A 22173-nucleotide genomic window follows, 5' to 3' on the forward strand; every position below is an offset into this window, starting at 1 on the left:
CCTCCCACCTTGCAGCTTCCCTTGACCTTGAAGCAGCTAAGGGAAGCCTGTGTGAACACGTTTTTCACACACATGCATCGTAAACTTTGTCTTATTTTCTGCTAACAAAACTTGGAGTACTGAACAACCTGAAGCATTGAAAAAAATGCCAGGAGTCTTCAGGCTTGATGGGGGAACATGTTTGCAGTTGAGAAAGAGGTTTTTTAAATACAGAAAATATCAAAAAGTTCCTTGCAAAGATTAAACTTCCTAAATGCACACTGAGTAAAATAATAACTGATTGAATTGGTCTAGAAATGAAGCATTGATCATTAGCTGAACTGTCAAGTTGAAAAACGAAAACCAGTTGCACGAGAATAGTTACATTTTGTAAGGAGGAGGCCAAAGAAAAAAAAAAGTTACACTGCTTCTAGAACTTTTCAGAGACACATTGTGTTAATAGGGTAGTATTCAATTTGTTGAGTTGTATTTTGGTTGTGTACTAGTTCAGTCTGCTCTACACTTTTTCTCACAGAAAAAAAAAAATTGAAGCCATTTGCACCAAGTGCAGTCCATCCTTTCTGCCCTTGGAAGAAGATAATTTCCCTTTCTTTCATTGATCATCCTTCTTCAGAACAGCCAAACACTAGGGTGGGAGTCATATGCTTTGCTCTTTACATGTCAGTGCGAGCAAAAAACAAACACCTTTTAAGTTGCCTGTGAAATCAGATGTGCGCAGAAATGGAGTATTTTTCCCTCTTCTAATCCTCAGATACTGGCAGGCCAAACAAACCATGGTCTCAGATACCTATTTTGTTTTGCCCTTTGACTGAGCAAAGGTTCACAGGCAGTCCAGTACCCCTGAGTTTTGTGTGAAAGTGGCTCTCAACATGTATCAGATCCTCAACTGATAGAATTCTGTTCAAGTCCCTTTTAGCTCCTAGCAGCACAGCACTTCCAGGGATCACTTAGTATTTATTAATTTGATATTTCCTGGTGTGATTATATCTATATGTCCTATAATTTAAGAACAGCAAATCCATTGTGTAATAATAATTCCTAAACTGCAATTTCAAACATTTATCATTGAAATATTTTTCTCTAAAATTAATATCTCATGGTTACTTTCACCTTGGTTGGATGATGTATATCAGAATGAACGCAAAAGAGAATCAATATAGCCATTAACTGACTTGCCCACAGGATATGATAAATGAGGGGCCAGTTTAAATTCCACTAAATTTTTCTTGATAGTATATCATCAGAAAAATCTTCCTGGGCCTATAGCATTTTTCATCAACTGCATTTTTTTTCTACTTATGAATGGCTTTTATTTTCAACTGTAAGAATCCAAAGAGTGGAATTAGTCATTCATGTTTAAGAAATATGAAATACGAAATTTCTATTAATGTGAAACATTCAGATTATGAAACATATATTGATGAAATAAGCTGAATGGCATGAGGAAGGGCTTGGAAGTGTTTTACTTTAGTCTAATTTTCTACAGAATAAGGTTTCTGCAATCGGAGTCAGCATCTGTTTTATCTCCTGCTCTAGTCTTTTCTGAATTCACTTGCTAATCTTAATTAACATCTTTTATAAAGATGGAAGGAGTCTTAAAGCTATACCTGAACCAGGGGCTGTGAGGTGCAGTTGCATTTTGTCTGCATATTAGGACAAGATTCTGCTATACACAAACTTCTGTCTTTTGAGACAGAAGAAAGATACCTGTGGTGGGAGGCCTCAAGGAAAGTGGGAAAGGTTTTGTCTAGGACTTTGATTGGGATGACTGGGGGGGGGGAGGCAGGACCCTAAGACACTCAGCCTGAATCTAGTCAAACATAATTATGTTCAAGTTTCAAGCTGAGGAGAAAAGCTTAAATAGGAGCTTACCTAGGGAGCCTTCTTAGTCATGAATGCCAATCAGTGTAAAACTAGTTAACATTTCAGTCAATGCTTATGGGAGATTTTATTTATTTATTTCAATTTTTTACCCAGTTTTCCTTTCATCATTGAACATAATTTTCTTTGTATTTTATATATCACTTTTCTGAGACTAAATGCATTTTCAAAATCAGAGCCATTAGAAAAATAAAAACTATAAGGAAAACATCTTAGATTGGTTTCAATTATATTATTTCTAACAAAAAAAAAAAAGTTTGTTTTTATTGCTTGGTGTTTTGTAGCTAAGATAAAAGTTCTGAAATGTTTAACAGTTTTAGAAGCTTTTCCTGAAGTGCATTTGAAATAGTCTTCACTTCAGGTGTGAAGTCTTTCTCACTGACTTGTTTAATGCTTCAGTTCTGTTCAGTTTTGAGCATTTATGTGCCCTTACAGCTTATTTACCTCCAATGTTAAGCTTTCAAGATTGTATCACGTCTCTTCTGTCACTCTACAGTTGTAGAACAGCAACACAAGTTTTGGTAGAGTTGAATAAACTGTACCACTCGAGTAATAGGAATGATGGGGTAAACTCAGTAGTCTCTTTTGGTTTAAAGTTTAAATTTTCTCACTATATTCTGAGAATTTTTTTCCTATTTTAAATATAAAATAATAGTGTTCTGTGTTGTTTTACTTTCTAACTGTTTTCAGTGGCAGATGGGTCTCTAGCTGGATGTGTTATTTGATCCAATGTGTTACTCTCATTTTTTCATACCCAGCACCTTCTGAAATTGCAGTGCTTTTCCAGGAATTTTCTGTAGTCTGGCCTCCTAAAAGGAAATACGATTAATTGCCTTCAATACGCTAAATATGCTTTTCTTTCTCTAAGGTTCTTATGCTTTTGTATTTTTCTCCTGTCTCCTTTTTCCATAATTTTCATACCTATATTCCCACCAAAACAAATAAAATAAACCTGAAGCCAGTAAAAGTATTAAATGCCTTCTCATTTTGTTCTGTTTTGTAGCAGAAATTTAGTAGACTAGTTAGGATAATCTTGGATATACCTAAAAATCTTTAGTATCATAATATGCTGAAGTATCAAGGTAGCAAACCCTTAAATACAGCATGCAGTTGTTTAAATTCAGTAGCAGTAGTGGTGTGTCGCTGAGTTGTGAGCCACCTCAGAAGTTTGTGATTGATAGGTAATTTATACAGGTCTGGATCGTTGGCTCTGGGGTTATCAGTGCCTTGATCTTCTGAAATACTCTGTTAGACAGCTATACTCTGCTCCACCTATTTAGGTTTAGGCTCTTTGTAGTGAACTAAAGTTTTCCACTGGAGACCTAAGCAGAGTCTAAGCTTCCCCACTGACCAGACAGTAAAACTGTTGCTGAAGGACATTTTCTTGGTGTGGTGTCACATCTGCAGTGCCCTAAACCTGCTGCCCATCAGCGGCAGCCAGCCAGGGTTGGGGCTGCTGCCTCCACTGTCAGTGGTGTCACTGCTGGGGCACCCCTGGGCTGAGGTCTCAGCCAGGACCAGAGAGAAGCCCCACGGGCACCAGGGCATGGAAGAGCTGGGCAGGGGCTGCTGACGGCCGCCTCAGGGCTCAGGCCCTGCGCTCATATCAGCAGCCTGTGGGAGCATGCAGTGCTCAGATTGAAGCCAGGGCATCATCTTCCCTGTTGGAATTTCAGTGCTGGGTAGCAGTCATCCTAGCCTGTAGGGATGAAGCATCTATTTCTTATTTTATCCAGTTTGACATGTTTAAATTTGTTGAGGATCTCTGCTAGAGGCGCTTGAGGCCCCCAACAATATGGAACCAATCACGCTAGAAACACATGAGATGTATAATGTTGCTTCAGAAGTATTTTTTATTTCCTGCCCGAAGCAGCTGCACCAACACATTAAATGAAGGTAGGACAAACAAACAGTTGAGGCTTGATAAAGAAATTTTTCTTTTATCAAGCTGTCACTCTTGCAGTGTTGTACTTTAGGTCAGTGATATTAAAGCTGTGACCCAGTCAGCAATTATATACTTGGGAAACTTTCTACACGTAAATCTGACACAATGAATTCTTAGTCATCTGTGCTTCCACTTTCAGTTCATTACTGGTGATAAATGAGTCCCTTATTATGAGAAGCCTAATTTCCTGGTCTCTAGCACTATGGGGGTTTTGGTTTTGCTTTTTAAGGGGGGGGCATAGCTATTTCCTTCCATTTGCTATTTAGTTGTTTTTCTGTATCTCCTGATACACAAACTGAAGCTTCTGATAAAGTTATGTCTTTCTGTCTACTTATCTCAAAGGTCTGGTTGGTTTTTGAACATAGATGTGTGATTTGGTTAATCTTTACCATCTTGATAGTCTCATCCATCAAAATTTTGATGCGGCTGCTTTTGTTATTGACACTGGCATTGTTCTCATCATATTTCTGTAGTTTAAACTTATCCTTCTTCAAGGTTCATCCTTGATTGTTTTGGGCTTTGTGCTTCCAGTAATAGCTCTAATTATTTCTGTGATTCCTGTGGATCTATTGAAGGCCCCTTTTTGTTTCAAAATTACTGCCTCTAGCTAGTAATTCCTATACTCAATGTACACAGTATTACAAATTAACAATATTTAGAGAAATCTGTAGATCCTTGTAAGCCCAAGTACCCCTTGCTGTGTTGTATGATTTCTTATCTGGTACAAATTTTGCAAAGCTGAATTCTGACAAGATAGAAGAGTTATTGATTGTTCTCCTCCTCAGCTATTTCATTTCATCTTTGTTCTATTTTGTCTGGAGTTTAAGTTCATAAACTTGGAGTAATTTTTGACCTTGTGCTTTCTTTTGAGGCTGACATTAATCATTCTGAGAAATGAGATTCCCAGCTGGAAGATGCTAAAGAACCATTAGGAACTATTAAATTAACTTACCACTATTTTATCTTTCCCAGTTCAGACTGAGAATTATTAAGCTTATTGGGACATATCTGTATGTTCCATTATGAGCTAGATAATAATTGCTAATTCTTTATTTGTGGCTCTTTCTCCCACTTCCCTGAAGTATTCACAGCTGTGCTAACAGAACCCTGCATACAGTCAATGAGAGCATTTTGCTGCTTTAACAAGAAAGGGCTTCAAGCCTAATATCAAATTTTCCAGGCAAATGCTTACATGCTCCATCATTTGTTTTCTTAAGGATATGATTTTGAGCAGTGAATAATCAGCTCAGGTAAACAAAGCAAGCAGGAACACCTGTTGTACAACTTCTCTCCAAGGCACAAACTCAAAAAGCTTCTTTGTAAAAAGCATTTCATTATGCTGCAAAAAGCAGAAGTTCTTCATAAGAGCTTTACAGAGAGAATGCTTGTGATCAAATAACAAAAGGAAAAAACTTCCCTGAAGTCCTTACCTCTACTTAGTATGAATAAAAAAGAACAATTATTTTTAATCTTTGGATTAGAAAAAAAGAGTATTGTTGCAAGTGAGTTACATTTAATACATTTAGAAGGTGAATAGAAAAGGGAATTCTGGACAGTCTTGAATGACTACGATGTTGTATGGATATGTATGTGTGGTTTGATGATGCTTGTAGCTTGATGGAAATTTATCCTTGTAGAGAAGCACTGATTGGCATGGCATGTCTTTCAACTCCATGCCTTTTTACAAGTCAGTGTGAATATCTTTTTACCTTGCAAGTCACCTTTTCATTTCACTTCAAAGCCATCCCTGTACATTACCTACCAAATACTTTCTTGATAGGCCACAGTGATTTTAATTGTCAACTACAACAGGGTTAAACCTTGATTTTTTTAAATCCTTAAATCACTCCATAGGCTATAGTATGTTTTTGCTTTGTACAGAGGATAAAGTAAATAGAATGTGACTGACTTTAAATGTGGAAGGACAGGGATCTTTACAGCCTGTCCTGTCTGCTGGCTTCTTTGTCATAGTGAAAGAGCTGGGATGTGGGAGGCAAAAAGGAAGGGAAAGCAAAGAAGAGTAACAACTGGACATATTTCCTCGAAGAAATCCATATGCTAAGGGTATCAGTAATCACAATGGGGCTGAAGTCATTGCTGGAAGGTAGAAAACATGTGTTGGAAACAGCAAAATGGTTCAAAATGTTGCCCTTTTAAAAGGAGGGGGAGTCAAACCAAACCAGAATAGATAGGAATCTGTTCTGAAGGCGAATAACCTGTGATTCTTGTGATACCAGAGAGACTTTCTTGCTTAAGTATCTGCTTTAGTAGGCTGAGTTAATGTGCCGGTGTACTGCCCTGCTGGACAGTGTATTAGTGCAAGTATGTCTAGTCTTTCTTTAAGCAACCATTGACATGCATTGATTTAATATTATTCTCCGTGCTGAGCTCTGCAGATAGACTGGCAGAATGCAAATGACACAGTTGTGTTGCAGATATATCTCTGACAACTCAGAAGACGACTTTGCATATTCAGAAAGGCAAAGGAAGGAGAAAGGATGTTCTCAGCTCTTGGATTGTGTACATCTCCTTCAATATTCATTGTTATGGTAGTTTTAATTTCAAATCATGTCACTGCAAGGCTGCTGATATGCTGAATAAGTTCCTGCATTTTTCTTGTCTGTAATTGTCATTAATGAGGGAAATTCATCACCTTCCCAAAGTTCACCACTCAGCTGAAAAAAATAAGGGGTAATTAAGCATGGTGGGTTTCTTGCTGTGTTCCAGCTCTACAGCAAAGAGCAAGTGAACCCAGTTCTCTGCTGCTATTTTGGGGCAGCTACTTGTAAAGCAGCTGCATATTTCAGCCTCAAAACATACTTGCAGGGCTGAAGCTATGGAAGAGGAGCTCCAGGGGTTAATGCCTGGAGGACTAAGTGTAGTCTCAGAGTTTAATTCAGTAGTTAGGGGATTACTGCAAGAAGTCCAGTGGAGTTGGATGATTGCATGGGAAGCTTGCATAACCAGTTCTGCAGCTGTACATGGTATTAGTTGCTATTATTTAAATGTCTTGATAGTAGTTCCCACAGCAATCAGAACTTTCTAGACAAACATGTAAGTTTACTTGGAAGAAAACAAAATAAGAGGTCTTCTAAGGGAGAGAACATTTCCTGAAGCAAGTTAAAACTCATAGTTTGCAGTAAAGAGAAGATTCAAAATACTGATGCTAAGAAATCGATGTCAAGTAGGTCTTATGCGTATGCCACATTGAACATAGTCAAGATGACTGGTGAGCACTTCACAAAAAATTAATTTATTTCTGCATTTTCTGAAGAAACATTGCTCATTACCTTGGAGTAGAAAATTCTGTTATAAATCTGGTTCTCTCTTCCTAGAAAATGGATTCTTGTCCTAATTAATCATAGTGCCTTGCATAGGCTACTGATGGGTCTCTTATCTACCTCTGCAACTAAAGCAGCTGGGGCCACCACCTGTTAACTCACTTCCAGCACCATTTAAATAGTCTCAGTGGCTGTTACCTTCGGATTTATCTGGCAAGGAAAGAAATGGGAGCAGATGCCAAACAGGAGAGAGCGCTACAGGGGACAGCCCAAGAAATACAAGGAAAAGCCAGAAGTCAAAGAGCAAGGGCAGGTGGAGAGAGGGCAGTAGGCAGGTTTGGCAGCATCAAAGTCCTGCAGCGCAAGTTTGTTGTGCTCTCTGCCAAATACCAAGTTTTGAGAATTTAGGTGTTCAGTCAGAAATGTTTCTGTGTAATTGGATTCATAGGGTGACTGATCCCACATTCAGCTTATGGTTCTGCTACTCAGTAAAATATGTTTGCTGAATCTGTGTTGCTGAACACCTAAATAAATTAATTAATTGCAAAGATACAACAAGGTCGTCTCATGCTTACGCATAATAAATCCTCACTAATTTACTTTTTTCCTTAGTTAAAGGCTGAGTGAATTATGAAAATAAAGGGAAGGAAAGGTTTTTAAATAGCATCCACTACTGAGGTTTTGTCAGGATTTCAGTCATGCTCTGTTCTTTGAAGACAATAAAAAAAAAGATACTCAAACCATTAAATAAATGCTTTATTCTTCCTTGGTTTAGAAAAATCTATTTCTAAGGGGTTTCTTTTACACTACAAAGTGTTCTCTCATCAGAAGAATGTATTTTGAGCATAAGGAATATCATTTCTGTACCTGTGCATAAGTGCATATTTTATTTTTAGAATACTTATTGAATTGCTAGAACACACTTGTACAAGCTATTAATAAAAAAGCATCCTTGTGGATTTATTTATAATTTGCTTGAGCCAGCTCCTCACATTAAGGACATTATGAGAGCAATTTCTTGCCTTTTTCCCTTATCTTGGATCTTTCTTAACTTCTCAAATGAGGCAGCTGAGCAGTGTAAATTTTTAATGAAGAAGTACTTATTACTTGTGGAGACTCTTAGCTGATGAAAGTGGTTATAACTCCCTTAGTTATCCAAAGTAAACAAGTTATCTGGCTGAATATAAAAGTCTCTAGAAAGATGCTGTATTAAGTCTTACGAAAAAGAATATTTCCTTTGAGCTATTATGAAATATTGGTAAGGATATTCATCAGATTAACCAGCCTTGTGCTATACAGGTTTCTGATACAGACATGTGAGTGTTCACCAAGCTGCGATCGTCTAAAGGTGGCCTAATTATTCCTAATTCTGCACATAGCCTGAAGTTTTTCCTTTTTGTTCCAGATCTGAAGAATAGGTCTACATTCTTGAAAGCTTGTGTGTATTTTTCTAAATAAACATATGACATTAGATAGTACTTCCCTGTACAAAAGTTGCTTCTCATGGATTTAATGATTTGACTTTAATCAGTAGTTCTCCTTTAGGTGCTATCCTTACTTACTTATATCCTGATAATACAAACTGTTTTGTCATTATGTATAACCAAGTGAAAAAATAGGAACAAATCAAATATTTCTTAAGACATATTATAGTGTATTTCTACTGTAGCTCCAAAGAAAACCTAGAATAAATCAAAATAATGCAAAAAAACTTGGCTACTAATTTAGTTCCTCATCTTAGGCTGTGGTTTGATGCAGTCCCAGTTGGGCTTTTTTTCTGATGTGTCTTCCTGAGTTCATCTAGATCACTAGAAAGGAATCAATGGGAATTGATCCAATTTGTAGAACACAATTCTAATATTGATAGTAGTTTATATTCATTTGCTTCACCCTAATCTTTTATTAATGCTCATTTGCAAAATGCTGTTCATGCTGTTTCTCCCAGTTTTGTTCCACCAAGCTGATGATGATAATGAAATTTAGAGAAACATAACAAGTAACAGTTACTGATATTATAGTCAGACATTTTTCAGTAGTCGACTTTAATTTCAGATAAACAAAGACCAGTGCAGAAAGTCAGACCCATGAGATTCTTACAGCAGTAAGAAGTTGTGTCTGTTTAGGTCTTTTCAATTTTTCTTTATGTCCACCAGGAGGCTGGGCCAGGGCATCAATACTGAATCATCTGGGGATTTTTAAGGATGCTTCATCAATAAAATGTGTCATCCAGATACATCTCCTGGTTCAAAAGAAGCAATAACTGATGGCATCACTTTCTCTTAGCAGTGGGAAAAAAAGTCACTGGTGACTTTTTTATGAAGACCAAAGCCATGGTTAAAAGCATGTTTAATATAATTTTTGAGGTTAGAATTGTAAAATGCACTTGAATGTAAGTGGCTGTGAAAATAAGTGTGTCTGTCTGGTTTGAGGTGTTCTAGGAGTTAAGAGAATGAATAACAAGAGCAAATATTTACATTTTGGATTTTCTGATAATTTTGAAGAGCTAAAGATATGTAAATTAAAGTATGAATGGTGTGGCCATCTGATAAAATGGAATAACTTGGAGATTTCAGTGGAAATTTCATTGGAAAAGTCTCCTCACATCCATGTAAATCTTCTGTGCTGTCCAACTGCCATTGGCACCTAAAATTTTTATGAACCCTGTATGATTATGCAAAATCCTCTTTATGCTTTGAAGGGGTCATGTGTGCTTGGGCTGACTAAGCCTGAAAATATTCCACCAAAAAGCTGGAGCCCTAAGCGCTAGTAAACTTAGCGCTCTCCTGCCAAGTCCAAGTAGATGTTTGTTGGGTTTTTTTTGTTTGTTTGTTTTTTTTAAATGTCTTGCCCAGCTTAATGAATTGTGGCTCTGGAAATTTCTCTGGAAAGAGGGGATATTTTTCATCATAATGAGGGTGCTCCCCCTCTCAAATAAGGAGTGTCTCAAGTGGTCCTGTGAGAGAATAGTGTAGTGTCAATTGCAAAGCGGCGGCAGGACCCTTATTTTTTTGTTAGTCAAGGCTTTACTTTTCAACTTCCTTTTCCCAAATAAACTCATTTGGAACTACATTTAATTAAAAAAAAAAAAAAAAGGAGGGGGACTTCTTTTGACTTCATCCTGAGGTTTTGTATACTTATAGGTAAAAGTATTTTTTCTGTTTAATTTTGTTTGGCGGGGGGAGGGGTGCACTGTGTTGGTTTTTTGGGCTTGTTTGGTTGTTTTTGTCGTTTGGGGGGTTTTTTTATGTAATGAATTAACACAGTTCTTGTGCTCGAGGCACGAGCTCTGGTGTGGCCTCAATCAGAGCGAGTCCAGCTGCGTTCCTCTGTGCATCGCAGAAGTGACCTCAGCATCAGGAAAAGAGCTGCTGGCTGAGCTAGCTCGCTGGCTTCTGTGCAGAGGGAACACGGCAGGAGCCGATGGGATCGGCTCACATTAGCATGGAGACACAGGAAGAGAGAGGCTGTTCTGGTCCGACTCCTAACAGGTTTATTGTCAGAAGTTTCGCCACCCGAACAAGCTCGGAAGGGACGGAATGTGATGGGATATGATGGGAATGATGGGATTCTCCCTTGAGGCTTGTCCTCAGTTTTATAGGGAATTTGAAAACCGCAGTGAAAGGGGAAAACAACCAATGAGGTACAAGCCAGGGGGAGGATACAGTGTAACAAGAGCCACTGGGGGAAACCGAGAGGCGGGAGTTATAACAGAGAACCAGTGAACAACCCAGTAACAGGGAATTTTCCCGAACCGGGGGAGGCGGCTTGTACCCGGGCACTGCCCGGGCGAGTGCAGCTTAGGCTCCTGAGCTGCCCATCGACCCACCCTCTGAGTCTGCCTCTTCGGGAAACTCGATCCAGGGGTTGGGCTGGGATTGATTAGCATCATGCTGCCCCAGCCCCGCAGTGGGCTGGGTCACCGCAAAAATGAATCAACCAATGCCTAGGCGTCTTTTTAAAGGTTACAATTTTATTTCAATGAAAAATGGGCTCCTTTTCTTTGAGCAACTAAGAAAAAATAGAAACCTTGGTTTAAATGTTTCTTGTCTGATACAGAAATTCAACCAAGATGTCCAGCCATATTGGAGAGTATTTTAAGGGGCATCTCTCTCTGTCACTTCTGTGAAACCTCTTAAGGACTGGTTATGACATTTCTTTGAGAGATGAGGCATGAGGTTCAGCCTCTGCTTTGACTCAGACTGAACTGTAAATTCTTCATACATCAGGTGAATTGCTCTTGGGTTTATAGTTTATTTGCTTCACATTTTTTGGCATTGTAACTAGTTCAAAAAGGGTAATGATGTAAAATTGTTTATTATATTTAAGAGAGCCAAGTTGAAAATCCCCTGATCCTACAGCATGGTAGTCATAAGAAATACATCATGTCTTAACATTCAGGACTTTTACTAGCCATTCAACAGAGTGCCTTCACAGCAGTCCTACAGTGAAATGTGTTATTTAAGTCAACAGTACTTACTTCTGTTGAGTATTTACAGGGACTCCCAAGCAAAGCTGGAACTTGTGACAGAGCTGAAATTAAATTCAGCCCAGCACAGAGGGCAACAGCCCAAAATGTAGCACTTACTGTTCAAATGGGTAGAATTCATCTTTAGTGAGTCATTTCCAGCCAGAGACCATAATTTAACATTAACTGAATATCATCTTCAATATCAGGTTGAAAAGTAGCATTTCTCAAAGAATGAGAGAGTGAACAGCACCTGTATAGTTTTAGATTGTAAATAACAAGTGCATTGTCTCTAACAGATATCATGTAAGTATCAGTAGTGTCAAAAAGAGATTAATTCCCTCATTTACCTCCACTGAGTGATTGAAGCCAAGATTTGCAAGCCTAAATAGCTGTAAGTAGTTGTAGCCTGGTTTTTAAAGCTGATGCTCTCCTAGCTTGTTGGCTTTATTGAATGCACAGCATTTCTGAATTGGAGACTGATCGTGCTAAAACTCTTAAGTGAGCTTTTCTAGGGGCATTAGCATTGGTTGGTTGTGAGGTGCTGTGGGGAGGATGGCCCAACGCTTGGAATTCCATATCTGAGGGGCTATCTTGGGTAAAAATTCTGAGTTGTTGTGCAATTATATTTTCCACATGACACCAAACACTACACTGACACACAGAACATGTCCGGTAGCTTTCGGTGCATCTTCTTCCTCCTCCATCATTTTGAATAGTGTGTGGTTAAATCTCCTAGAATGCCATCAATCTCTCAAGATGATGATCAGCAGGTTCATTGGTTAAATTTGGTCTGGGCTCTCTGTAGTCGATTATAAACCTTTGCACTAAAAAAGGCAGGCACAGCCTCTGCCACTTAAATTAATAAAAAGTCCCATCCTTCTGTCCTTTACTGCAGTAATTTAAAACTTTGACCCAATCAACCCCTGAATGCAAATGAGTGAGCAATCTGGAGAAGCAGAGTGTTGATCCAGTCAATCTACAGCCATTTTCAGAGCAGATTTTAAAGATGTACGTGACATTGGCCATTAGTGAGCCAGAAAAGATGAATGAGCCAATAAACGAACATATTTCACTTCTTTCATCTGCCAAGATGAAACATCATCTTGGTGTTCAGTTGCTTTTTGTTGTTTGGTCTTTTATTTTCTTAATTTGCACGACAGTATTTTGAAAGGCATGCTATCAATCCTTTAATTGACTTTTCTAAAGAAATATTTTTTTCCAATAAGTCCCCTTGAGTGGGTTGGTCTTGAGGATTTTGGTCTTCTTAAAGTCTTTCCTTTGCAACTCATTAAAAAGATTTTGATTTGTAAAGATATTGTCTATAAGACAATTTAGAAAACAAATAGAAAAAATGAATATTTGGCATTGAGTTTTAAAAATGAGAGTGACTGAGCTAGTAAAATTAACTATCCAGAAAAAAAAAAAAAAAATCCACTTACGTTTTTCTTTTTCCAGTTTAGTTACATACACAATTGCTTTAGGTGTTTTGTGAAAGTTCAGAGTAATTTTTAACAATGTGTGTGGATTCTGTTGAAAATGAACAGGTACTTTCAGTCATTATAGAAGTCCAGACTATGTCTGAGAGAGCAAAACACGTCTTTGCAATAATTAATAAATTATCTGACACCTGTCAACAGAGAAAAAAGGAAATAAGCAGCCTATTGTTGTGGCAGTGTTATTTTTGCAGATGCTTCTTGCAGTTTTCTTATGAACAAAATATGAATGTTTCTTTTTACATATTATCTGTTGGACAGTGCACTATCAAAAGTAAATTAAAATAAGATTTTAGATTAATAAACAGTTTTACACTAAGAGTAAAAAGATCTAGCAGTATTGGCGACAAATTCCTTTGGGTTATGTTGTTTGTTTTCAGAGCAACTGGGATTTTATTTTACTTTCTTGTTTCGAATGATTTAGTTCATTATTATGAGTTTTCTTCGTGGTGCTTTATGGTGTTTTGATCAGCAATTTATCTTGGGGCCTTAAAACATGTGTTCATTTATGTGTTTAGCTGACCAGCTGCCTTCCCTTTTTTCCTTTTTCCAATGTGACATTAAAATGGAGTGATTCCTAGCAAGGATCTTTTAGCGGAAAACGCATCTTACTCCGTGCGATGCTAAACTGTTGCCTTTTCACAGAGGTCTCTACCCCTTTCCCCTGCCCCATCTCCCAGCAGAGGTAGAGCAGCCCCCCTCTGTGCTCACCAAGCCCCAGTCGTCCCCCCGCCTCCTCCCCACAAAGAGGTGAAGTCCCCTGAGTCTGTAATTGCCAGGAGATGAAGCGATGATGGGGAGTGATCACAGTCAATAGCTTTGATTAACAATAAGGTGGAAAATTAGCAATGCTAGCATTCAGCTCCCCTGCCTTCCCATCCCCATATGCTCCCCGCAGCCTGTGCTGGCTGGTTAGCAGGGTGGCCACTGTGCCTGGTGGGCTGCAGAGTGACACTGAGAGTGGGCAGAGGGGGAGAGCAGGCAGCTTTCTGGGGACACTGTGGACAATGCTCCCGGCCCTGTCTCTCCAGGCTCCGCCACGCAGGCGGGGGAAGGACAAGGTGTGCCGTGTGCTGGCACTGTGGCTCTTGCTGTCATTTGTGGATTTAATTGTGTCTGGACGTGTTGTGATCAAAATGGCAACTACTGTTACTCCTGTGACCCCATCAGCAGCTCTGGTGTTGTTTCCGACAGACTCCGAAGACCTAGAGAGGGGGAACGACAGCGGGACACCACTCCCCACCTCTGATAACGGCGACAATTCACTGGGCTACACAGGTAGAGTGCACCTTTCCGAAATATTCCTGACTGCCTCCTTCTGACACTTTCCACCTACATCTGCCATTGCCACCTGTACACGTTCTTTTAATCATCTTTGCTAGCTGGCTCTCTGTCACCATCACTTTTAGAAGTTCAACGTTGTTAGTACTGTTGGGAAATACTATTGTGTCTTTTAACTAACCAAGATGACTGTCCCTGTGTATGTTAGTACATGTCAATGATTTAAATGTTTAAATTTGCCTTGTTGAGACAATGCACCTATTATTTTCCTTTGAACTGTATATATTAGTGCATGAGGAAATATATAAGCTCAAAGAAATTTTTCCAAAGACCTAGGGGATTTTTCCACTTGTTTATTTGGGGATTTTTTTTGCTTTGTTTCTATTATAAACAAAAGTAAAATACATTGCAGCAGGGAAGAAAACCCAAATGAGACTAAACTGTGATTGGAGAAGAGTATGTTTCATTCACTTCTGCTTTGCATAAACTAAAGAAATGTGTCTCTAGGCCAAATAAGAAAAGCCACAGAATAAGCAGCACCATACAGCAGTGATCCCTGAGGAACTCAATTCTGTAACTCTTCTGCAGCCTGAAATGTTACCCAGCTCCAGGAGTCACTGACCACAGCCCAGTCTCATCTGCAGTCATGGTTTTTCATGAACAGCTGGTGGTCCAGTGTGACTCAGATATTCCTAAATGAGACAGTCTTGCAGGGTACAAGAAGAGGATAGGCAGGTATATAAGATAGAGAGTGAGAGAGATAGCAACTTGTCTGTTCAAAAAACTTCAGTTCCTGTTATATGCCACTTATAGTGATTGCAGCTTTCATCACCTACTCCTCACAATCATCTCTGCATGTGGTTTAAAACCTTGATACATAATTTTATTTCAGTTTAAAATACTTTTTATTTTTTTCTAAAAAGGTAAAAAAGCTAAAGCAATACAAATTTCCCCTCAGTCAAGATAGGTGCCTTTTTAGGAAAACATAGCATGAATCCTGCTGCATGTGGATTATTTCGACTTTTCTACCTTCTGAATATTCCTATTAATTTTGTTCTAAATTCTTTCCCTTGCACTCTCCAAGTTTGTGACATGTACATTCTCTGGTGCTTGTGGGATCATCATATTGACAAAATATAGCTTAAAGAATGGATTTTTCCTTGCTGTAAGTTAGACTTTTGCTTTCAGAAAACAGGGCTGAGAACCGTGATCCCCGGGTCTTGTGTTTAAACAGCCACTAATTTACTTGGAACAGCGAGTCAGAGTCTTTTAATAAAAAATTGGCTTAGTTTTACCTGGAGATGAGCAATCGGTTCCCCTCCAGCCTCCTCACCCATCCCTGGCCCAGGGCTGGTGCTCGACAGCCTCCCACCTTCCCACGAGGAAGGAGAGGGGCCCTGTATGCGCCCTCCAAAATCCCCCTTAGGCACAAGAGCAACGGGGGTAAGAATTTAGAGGGAGACTCCATCCTTTTTCCCCCTGGAGAGGGGCTGGAGGTTTGACACAGGCCCTGCCATGACAAGTGCACTGGGTGGGTGATGGCAGGCAGAGGGTGCAAGGGCTGCAGGCAGTCCTGCTCCAGTATTTAAGGCAAATAAGGCAGCGTTTAAGACAAATCTCCTCTCTGAGCCTGGGGGCATGGGACAATGTCCCAAGCAGAGCACAGACCCTTTTGCATCTGTCCACCCCTGAGGATCCTTCTCCCATACCAAGGTGCACACGAGCAGCTGGGCATCCCAGGAAAGGCCTCTGCAGGATGTTGCAGCTGTTTAACCTGCCTCTCTGGGACTAATGGGGTCATTTGGGAGGACTGACAAAGTCAACCCCTGCTCTAGTAGCTCCCCAGAGGCTCCACTTCTTAGCTCTAGGCCATATTTTAGTAGGCATTTTCCAAGTAGGCACAAAAGTCAGGATCAAGTTAGAGGCAAACACAAGCTGAACAAAAATTAAAACCTAGAAGGTGACTGGTTTTGTTTAATTGGAGATTTTGTGCTTCTATTTGAATGAAAGACCAAGTTTTTCATGTTTAAAGATTTAATGATCCAGTATTTTTTCTCCACTATGTAATAGTAATCAGTAACACTATGTGTGTTTACCTTGGTCTATATGGAAGAACTCTGAGGTATTTACGAAAATTAGTCCAACAGGTTTCTGTAGTAATCAGTAAGAGATTTTAAAAATAATATTCATTGGAATGCAACCTTACAAGTAAAGTTACTTTTTTTTTTTTTCCCCAATCGTGGGCTCATTCATATGGGCGTTATACGGAATTCCTGGATTTTACAGAAGTATTCTTAGATCATTTTTGTTCTCTCTTATCTTTAGAATTCTATTCTCCAAAAGGAAAGCCATTTCAGAAGCTTGTTTGTACTGAAAATTCTCTGACTCTCCTAAAATCACTTGGATTAAGTCTGGGATGCCTGGACCCAGGGGTAAAATAAAGAGCAGTATATTTTTCAATCATGTTTCTATCTTCAGGTGGTGCCTGAATGGACAAAATGCACACAAGTTGGTAACTGCTGTCATACCATAGGACTGTACATTTTTGCTCGTACTGAGAGCACTGACACATCTGCAGGGCATGTCTTCCATTCCATATAAGTTTAGCTGTGAGGTATGGAAACTAAACATTTGCTTGTATGGGAAGTTTCAGGATTAGAGATTATAACTTTTTCCTACATCTTTTTCTTTCCCTAGACGTTTCTCATGGTGAATATATGCAGCTGTTTTGTACTGTTTTTAAGCGGATGTACATGACTCATAGGGAGGGTTTCAGTGTGCTGTCCTAAAGCCCCCTTTGTCACTATTATTCATTCTCCTAAATCACTAAACCAGGAGAATTTTTGGTGTCCCATTAGTTTTGTTGTCTCCACTGTGGATGTGAGCACTTGATTTGAGAAGTAACCTCACACCAAACAGTAAACTCATCAATTTCAGGGGGGTAAGAGGACATGGAAACCCAAAATGTTTCAGATAAAGTCTGAAGTTGTTAATACATTTCAAGATTGTTACAGCAGGGAAATGGTGAGCTCCTATTTGACTTTTCATGATTTCGATATGTTATAGGACTGAACTCTAGATTTTTTTTAATCATTACAGTAAAGTGACATCCAGTAGATGTTACACTTTTTATAGATCATCAGGGTTTTATAATCAAAATAATTATTAATAGTTATTAACTGTAGACACAGCTCAAGAGACTTTATATGAATCTATGTTAAAGATGATCACTTTCAAAAAGCATTTGTAACATGCATAAGTAGGGGCTGAATAAATCACAGAATCAAGAAAAGAAGTTCAGCCACTAAGGATTGTTCCATATGCATGACACTGATATTAGACCGAAGGAGTTTATAAGAAGGTTTTTTTTCCTGCATATTTAATACCAGAGAAATACTAAAGAATAAAAAAACACATGTAAAAGCTGTTGTGACCCCATTGGCAGCATATTAAAAATGCTAGATATAGCTGGATTGATTCAGCAAATAATTTAGGGTTAAAAAGATAAGAACTTTTAACTGTAACTCTGTCAGTTTAAATAATTGAGGCAGGAAGATTACCTTGTCTGCATCTTCACAAAAGATCAGTTTTACAGTATCATGGTCAGATTGGAAAATAATTGCATACTTAAGATGTGTAACAGCAAAAATCTGAATACCTATTTAAACCATGTGGATAAAGAACAGGCCAAATCATAGTGAGATTCAACAGGATAAAAGCATATGAGTTAGATATTTTGTGTTGTATTTAATTTGTCCTAAGGAAGACACCCAAAGTAGCTTTCTAAAATGCTGCATGAGCACGCTTGTTTCTCTTCCTACAGAGCTTACGGGGACGTTAGATGACTAGCAGTGATGTAGATACTTTAAAATGATTGCAAGTAATTTCACGTCCCCAGCAGCTTGGATCCAAGTTCAGAAAGGTGAGGCAGGTTATAGGAGTGTGCACCAGAGAATATAATGAAATTTAATTTGAACACCAAAGGAAGGCAGGGGAATGGAAGATGCAGGTAGGAATTCAGTTCTTTGTCAGGTTTAGGGGGTGGAGATGTCAGACCAAGCTATTGTTTGGACAGGTACTTTAGAGGGGAAAGAAACTCTAAAGTTACCAATAGTTGCGCTTTTTTTTTTTTTTTTTTTTTTTTAAATTTAAATCCTGGAGAAAAGAATAGGGACAAACAGAAGAGGAAAGGAATCAAGGAAAAAGATCTCGCAGAGTTGTCACTGTATATCAGAGAAAGAATATGGAAAAACATCTGAATAAGATACTGGAGGAACTCAGGGGATGGAGAATTTAGAAACAAACATCATAGAAGAAATGCCTTTAAAAACTCAGGGTTTCCAAGAGAAGGGCTTGTAGTTAGCCACCAAATGGAAGAGATGAAGTGTTGAGTGATGTCCAGTAGTTCTGGAGAAGCTTTGAGAGCCACAACTCTGCACCAGGGAGTAAGGAAACCTGACAAGCGTAGGATAAAACCATCTTGACTAAAGCTACTAAACATATTTCTCTGTTTGATATTTACTGTCAGAGCAGATTTTCAAGAAAAGACTAAACTAATTAATATTTCCACATCAAATATCACGTGGTGTGCCAGCCATAACAGTAAAAAAAATGTTTCCTCTTGGCTCACAGGCTTCTTGTTTCCTCCCCAAGATAGTGCAAAGGCAGTAGGTGTCAAGTATGAGCCTCAGTTACTTTCCACATAATCAATGGCTGCAGAGTAATCTCTGAGATTGCATTGTGCTGTGCTATTGAAGTGTGCGCAGGCAGGCTATCCCAGGAAGTAGCACATTTCCTGTTAAATCAACTGTGACATAAATATCGGGGATCATTTAACAGATCACAGAGTATCGCTTGTGCTACAGCGACCAGAATGATGGCTTGTTAAATTAACGCTATACAGTCAAACATTTGCAGGCAAGGATCACCACTCGTCATTAAGTAGAGTTGTGACTTTTTAAAGGGATATTTCCAAATACTTTTCTATTCCTCATTTTTTCCAACAACTCTTCCAGTATGCAAAGAAATCCTGTGGTTCCCAACGGTGACCCAAAGTTAGTCTTCAATTTTTTTCTCCCTGATTTTAATCATGAAAATATTGTGGTGATATTCTTTTGTATAACTAAAGACTCATTTTTTTCTCTCATTGCCTTTCTTCTTTACTACTATGTTGTTATGTCATCAGGAGAATTGTTCTTAGGGGATCACTGCTTGCCCCATGTCAAATAAGACAGGTTGGCCTTGGAGAGTATTTTATGAAATGAAGGGGAACTCTATCTTCATTTCATGGCCATGTCTGAGACATTTCTTCCATTTTGTTCAGTTATTTTGCATAGGTTATGCTATGTATTAGAGGGTGCTTGTTTTGAAAAGTGGTAGTTCAGGAAACATGTTCAAGAAAACATTTCTTTGAAATCAAAGGCAGCAGTCTACACTAATAGTTACCCTGTGATAAATGGAAGTATGTTTCACTTTTTTTTTTTCTGTTTTTTTTTTTTTTTTTTAAGATTAGTAGAGGTAGTAAAAGTGCATACAGATTTTGTGTCTGAGAGGAAGAGTGGAGAGGAAAAAAAGCTGTGATATGCAACAGGATGAGAAATAAAAATGTTGGAAAGAAATATCTGCTATTTGATATTCCTTCTAAATTATCATCTTTTGTTTGACTTAGAAAAAAAGATCAACATTGGGGACAAAAACCACACAGCAAAAAGCAGTTTGGCTAATGGGTTGCAAATAGTGATGGATGAAGGTGTAGGTTGCAGAGTGTGGATATTTTTTATTTGGAGGAGGCTGTAATTTTGGATGGGAAGCAGGTAGCTAGTGATGTCTGAACAAAACAAAAACCTTATTTCCATACAATTCCAAGTGAGCTATTGGCATCTCTCATGTTGCACTGCATTCATCGTGGCAACCACCTGTAGAGAAAAACAAACACTTGCACTGCTGAACCAACAGATATCTGACAGGGCTGAATGAATCACAAGATCAGATAGCAGCAACATTAATTTATTTGCAGTCACAGAATCCTTATTGCTAGTGGTAATACACAGTAGATTTCAACTTGACTTTTACATCTCAGGGATATGTAAAAAGTTTGCAGTTTTCCCAGACCTTCTCTTTTTTAAAACTTGCTAACTGAGCAAGCGTGCTCTTGAGTCACTGGAAGAATGAACATAAAGCCCCATGATACCAATTTTACAAAGTTACTTCTTAGAGTTCATCTGCAATCTAAATCCAGGGACAGATGGGTACTGTTATGCCTATTTAAAAAAAAAAAAAAAGAAAGAGGAAAAAAAATCCCCTGCTCTTGTCTATCAGCAAAGCTCTCTGTTTCCCGTGTCAATCTAAACAGTCAGAAAAGTCCTTTCAGTTTTATCCTTCTTTTTGCAGGCATTCTTCTGACACAGATACTGAGGATTCATTTTTAATATGTATTAAAATATAAACATAACACCAATCAACAGGATTGCCTGGCAATGAGAGCAGGCAACATTGATATTGAGGCAATAATAATTCAATCAAAACACATATTAGCAATATTGGAGCACAAGTAGTCCCAGTTACATAAATCTTCCACTGCCAATTTTTATGGAGAAGTTTACAGAAAATCTCCTCCTCCAAATATTGTGTTAAACTTCAAGGCAGAGTTTTTATTAAAACAGGAAGCTATGACAATGTCTCATGCTTCTCAATCAGTGAGAGCCAAAATATTGTGTGAAGAATTTGTCTAATACTGACTTTAGCAGCAGAAAATGCCTCTATATAGTTGAGGTGCTAGGAATTTTTCTAAACAACCATATCTCAGGAAGATTAATTTGAGCTTGAGAAGGTGCAGGAAAGAGCTATTAAAATAGTTAGGGAATAGAAAGCTTATTTTGATGGAGGCCTTAATGAAAGGGAAATGTGACTGGAATTTGTTGCCAGCTTTGTGATTTTAGAGAACAAACAGAAAAAAAGCACATTGCTTATCCAACTTGGAGAAATCTAGTTATTGACAAAGAGCCTATCTTCAAACAGTACTCAAAATGTGGGCTTTTGTAATAGGGGATTCTAGGCTTTTATTCATATTACCACTTGACAAAAGATGAAGCAGCTAAAAAATGGGCTTTAGTTAATTTAGGATAGAAATTTAGGATGTGATACAGGAGCAGATTCTACAGCATTTCTCAGCCAGCAGTTTGAAATCTCCTTTCCAAATATTTAAATTTGTGATAGGCTATGAGAGGCTGGGCATACTCGATTTGATTCTCCAGGATGAGCATTTTAATCTTGAGTTCGTGTGTTCCTAATTAATTATGAGACAAGTAATATCAAAATAAAATGCATTCACAGCGTATTATAGTTTCTCTTTTCCATTTGGGCTGTCACAGACAGGAACCCCTGGAGTTGATGAGAGGCTTTCTGCTGAGGGCCTCCTAGTAAGACCAAAGACAGAGCAAATTATCCTCAGATACTGCTGTCAGTTCAGTGAATTAAGTATGCAAAGCAATTTGTGAAGATGTTCTGAAGTGCAAATTTCTGCCAGTAGGTCAAAAGAGTATGAATTATCACAGGATGAGCAAGGTAAGAGGACATCATTCCCCATCTTCATCAGGGTGTTAGACAAGTTAGTCTTTGATTTTAGTCAGGCAAATTGTTTTATTTAAAGAAGCAGGAAGTTAGTAATGGACATGATTACATTAAATGAATAGCAACGAAATGCCCTGCATAGATGACATTAATTTATTGTGCCTACAATAATGTGCTTTCATGAGTAGTACAGGAAAAGAAAAACATTGAAATTAATTTTCTATAATTTAGGTATTAGCATTGTTGGTCATTTAT

General features: G+C 38.4%; 1 protein-coding gene across 7 annotated transcripts in view; it reads left to right on the plus strand.

Moving 5' to 3' along the window:
• ROBO1 (roundabout guidance receptor 1) overlaps positions 1 to 22173 on the plus strand; it is a 701856-nt gene that overhangs the window by 328529 nt on the left and 351154 nt on the right. For 6 of the 7 annotated variants that reach the window (XM_032096989.1, XM_032097028.1, XM_032097020.1 and 3 more), the window contains one exon: positions 14263 to 14346. The exons of the other annotated variant lie outside the window; for it this stretch is intronic. In XM_032096989.1, the coding sequence (XP_031952880.1) occupies positions 14263 to 14346 (84 nt within the window). The remainder of the gene's footprint in view (positions 1 to 14262; positions 14347 to 22173) is intronic. 7 annotated transcript variants of the gene reach the window in all.

The sequence above is a fragment of the Corvus moneduloides genome, chromosome 2 (genome assembly GCF_009650955.1).
Source record: "Corvus moneduloides isolate bCorMon1 chromosome 2, bCorMon1.pri, whole genome shotgun sequence".
Lineage (NCBI taxonomy): Eukaryota > Metazoa > Chordata > Aves > Passeriformes > Corvidae > Corvus > Corvus moneduloides.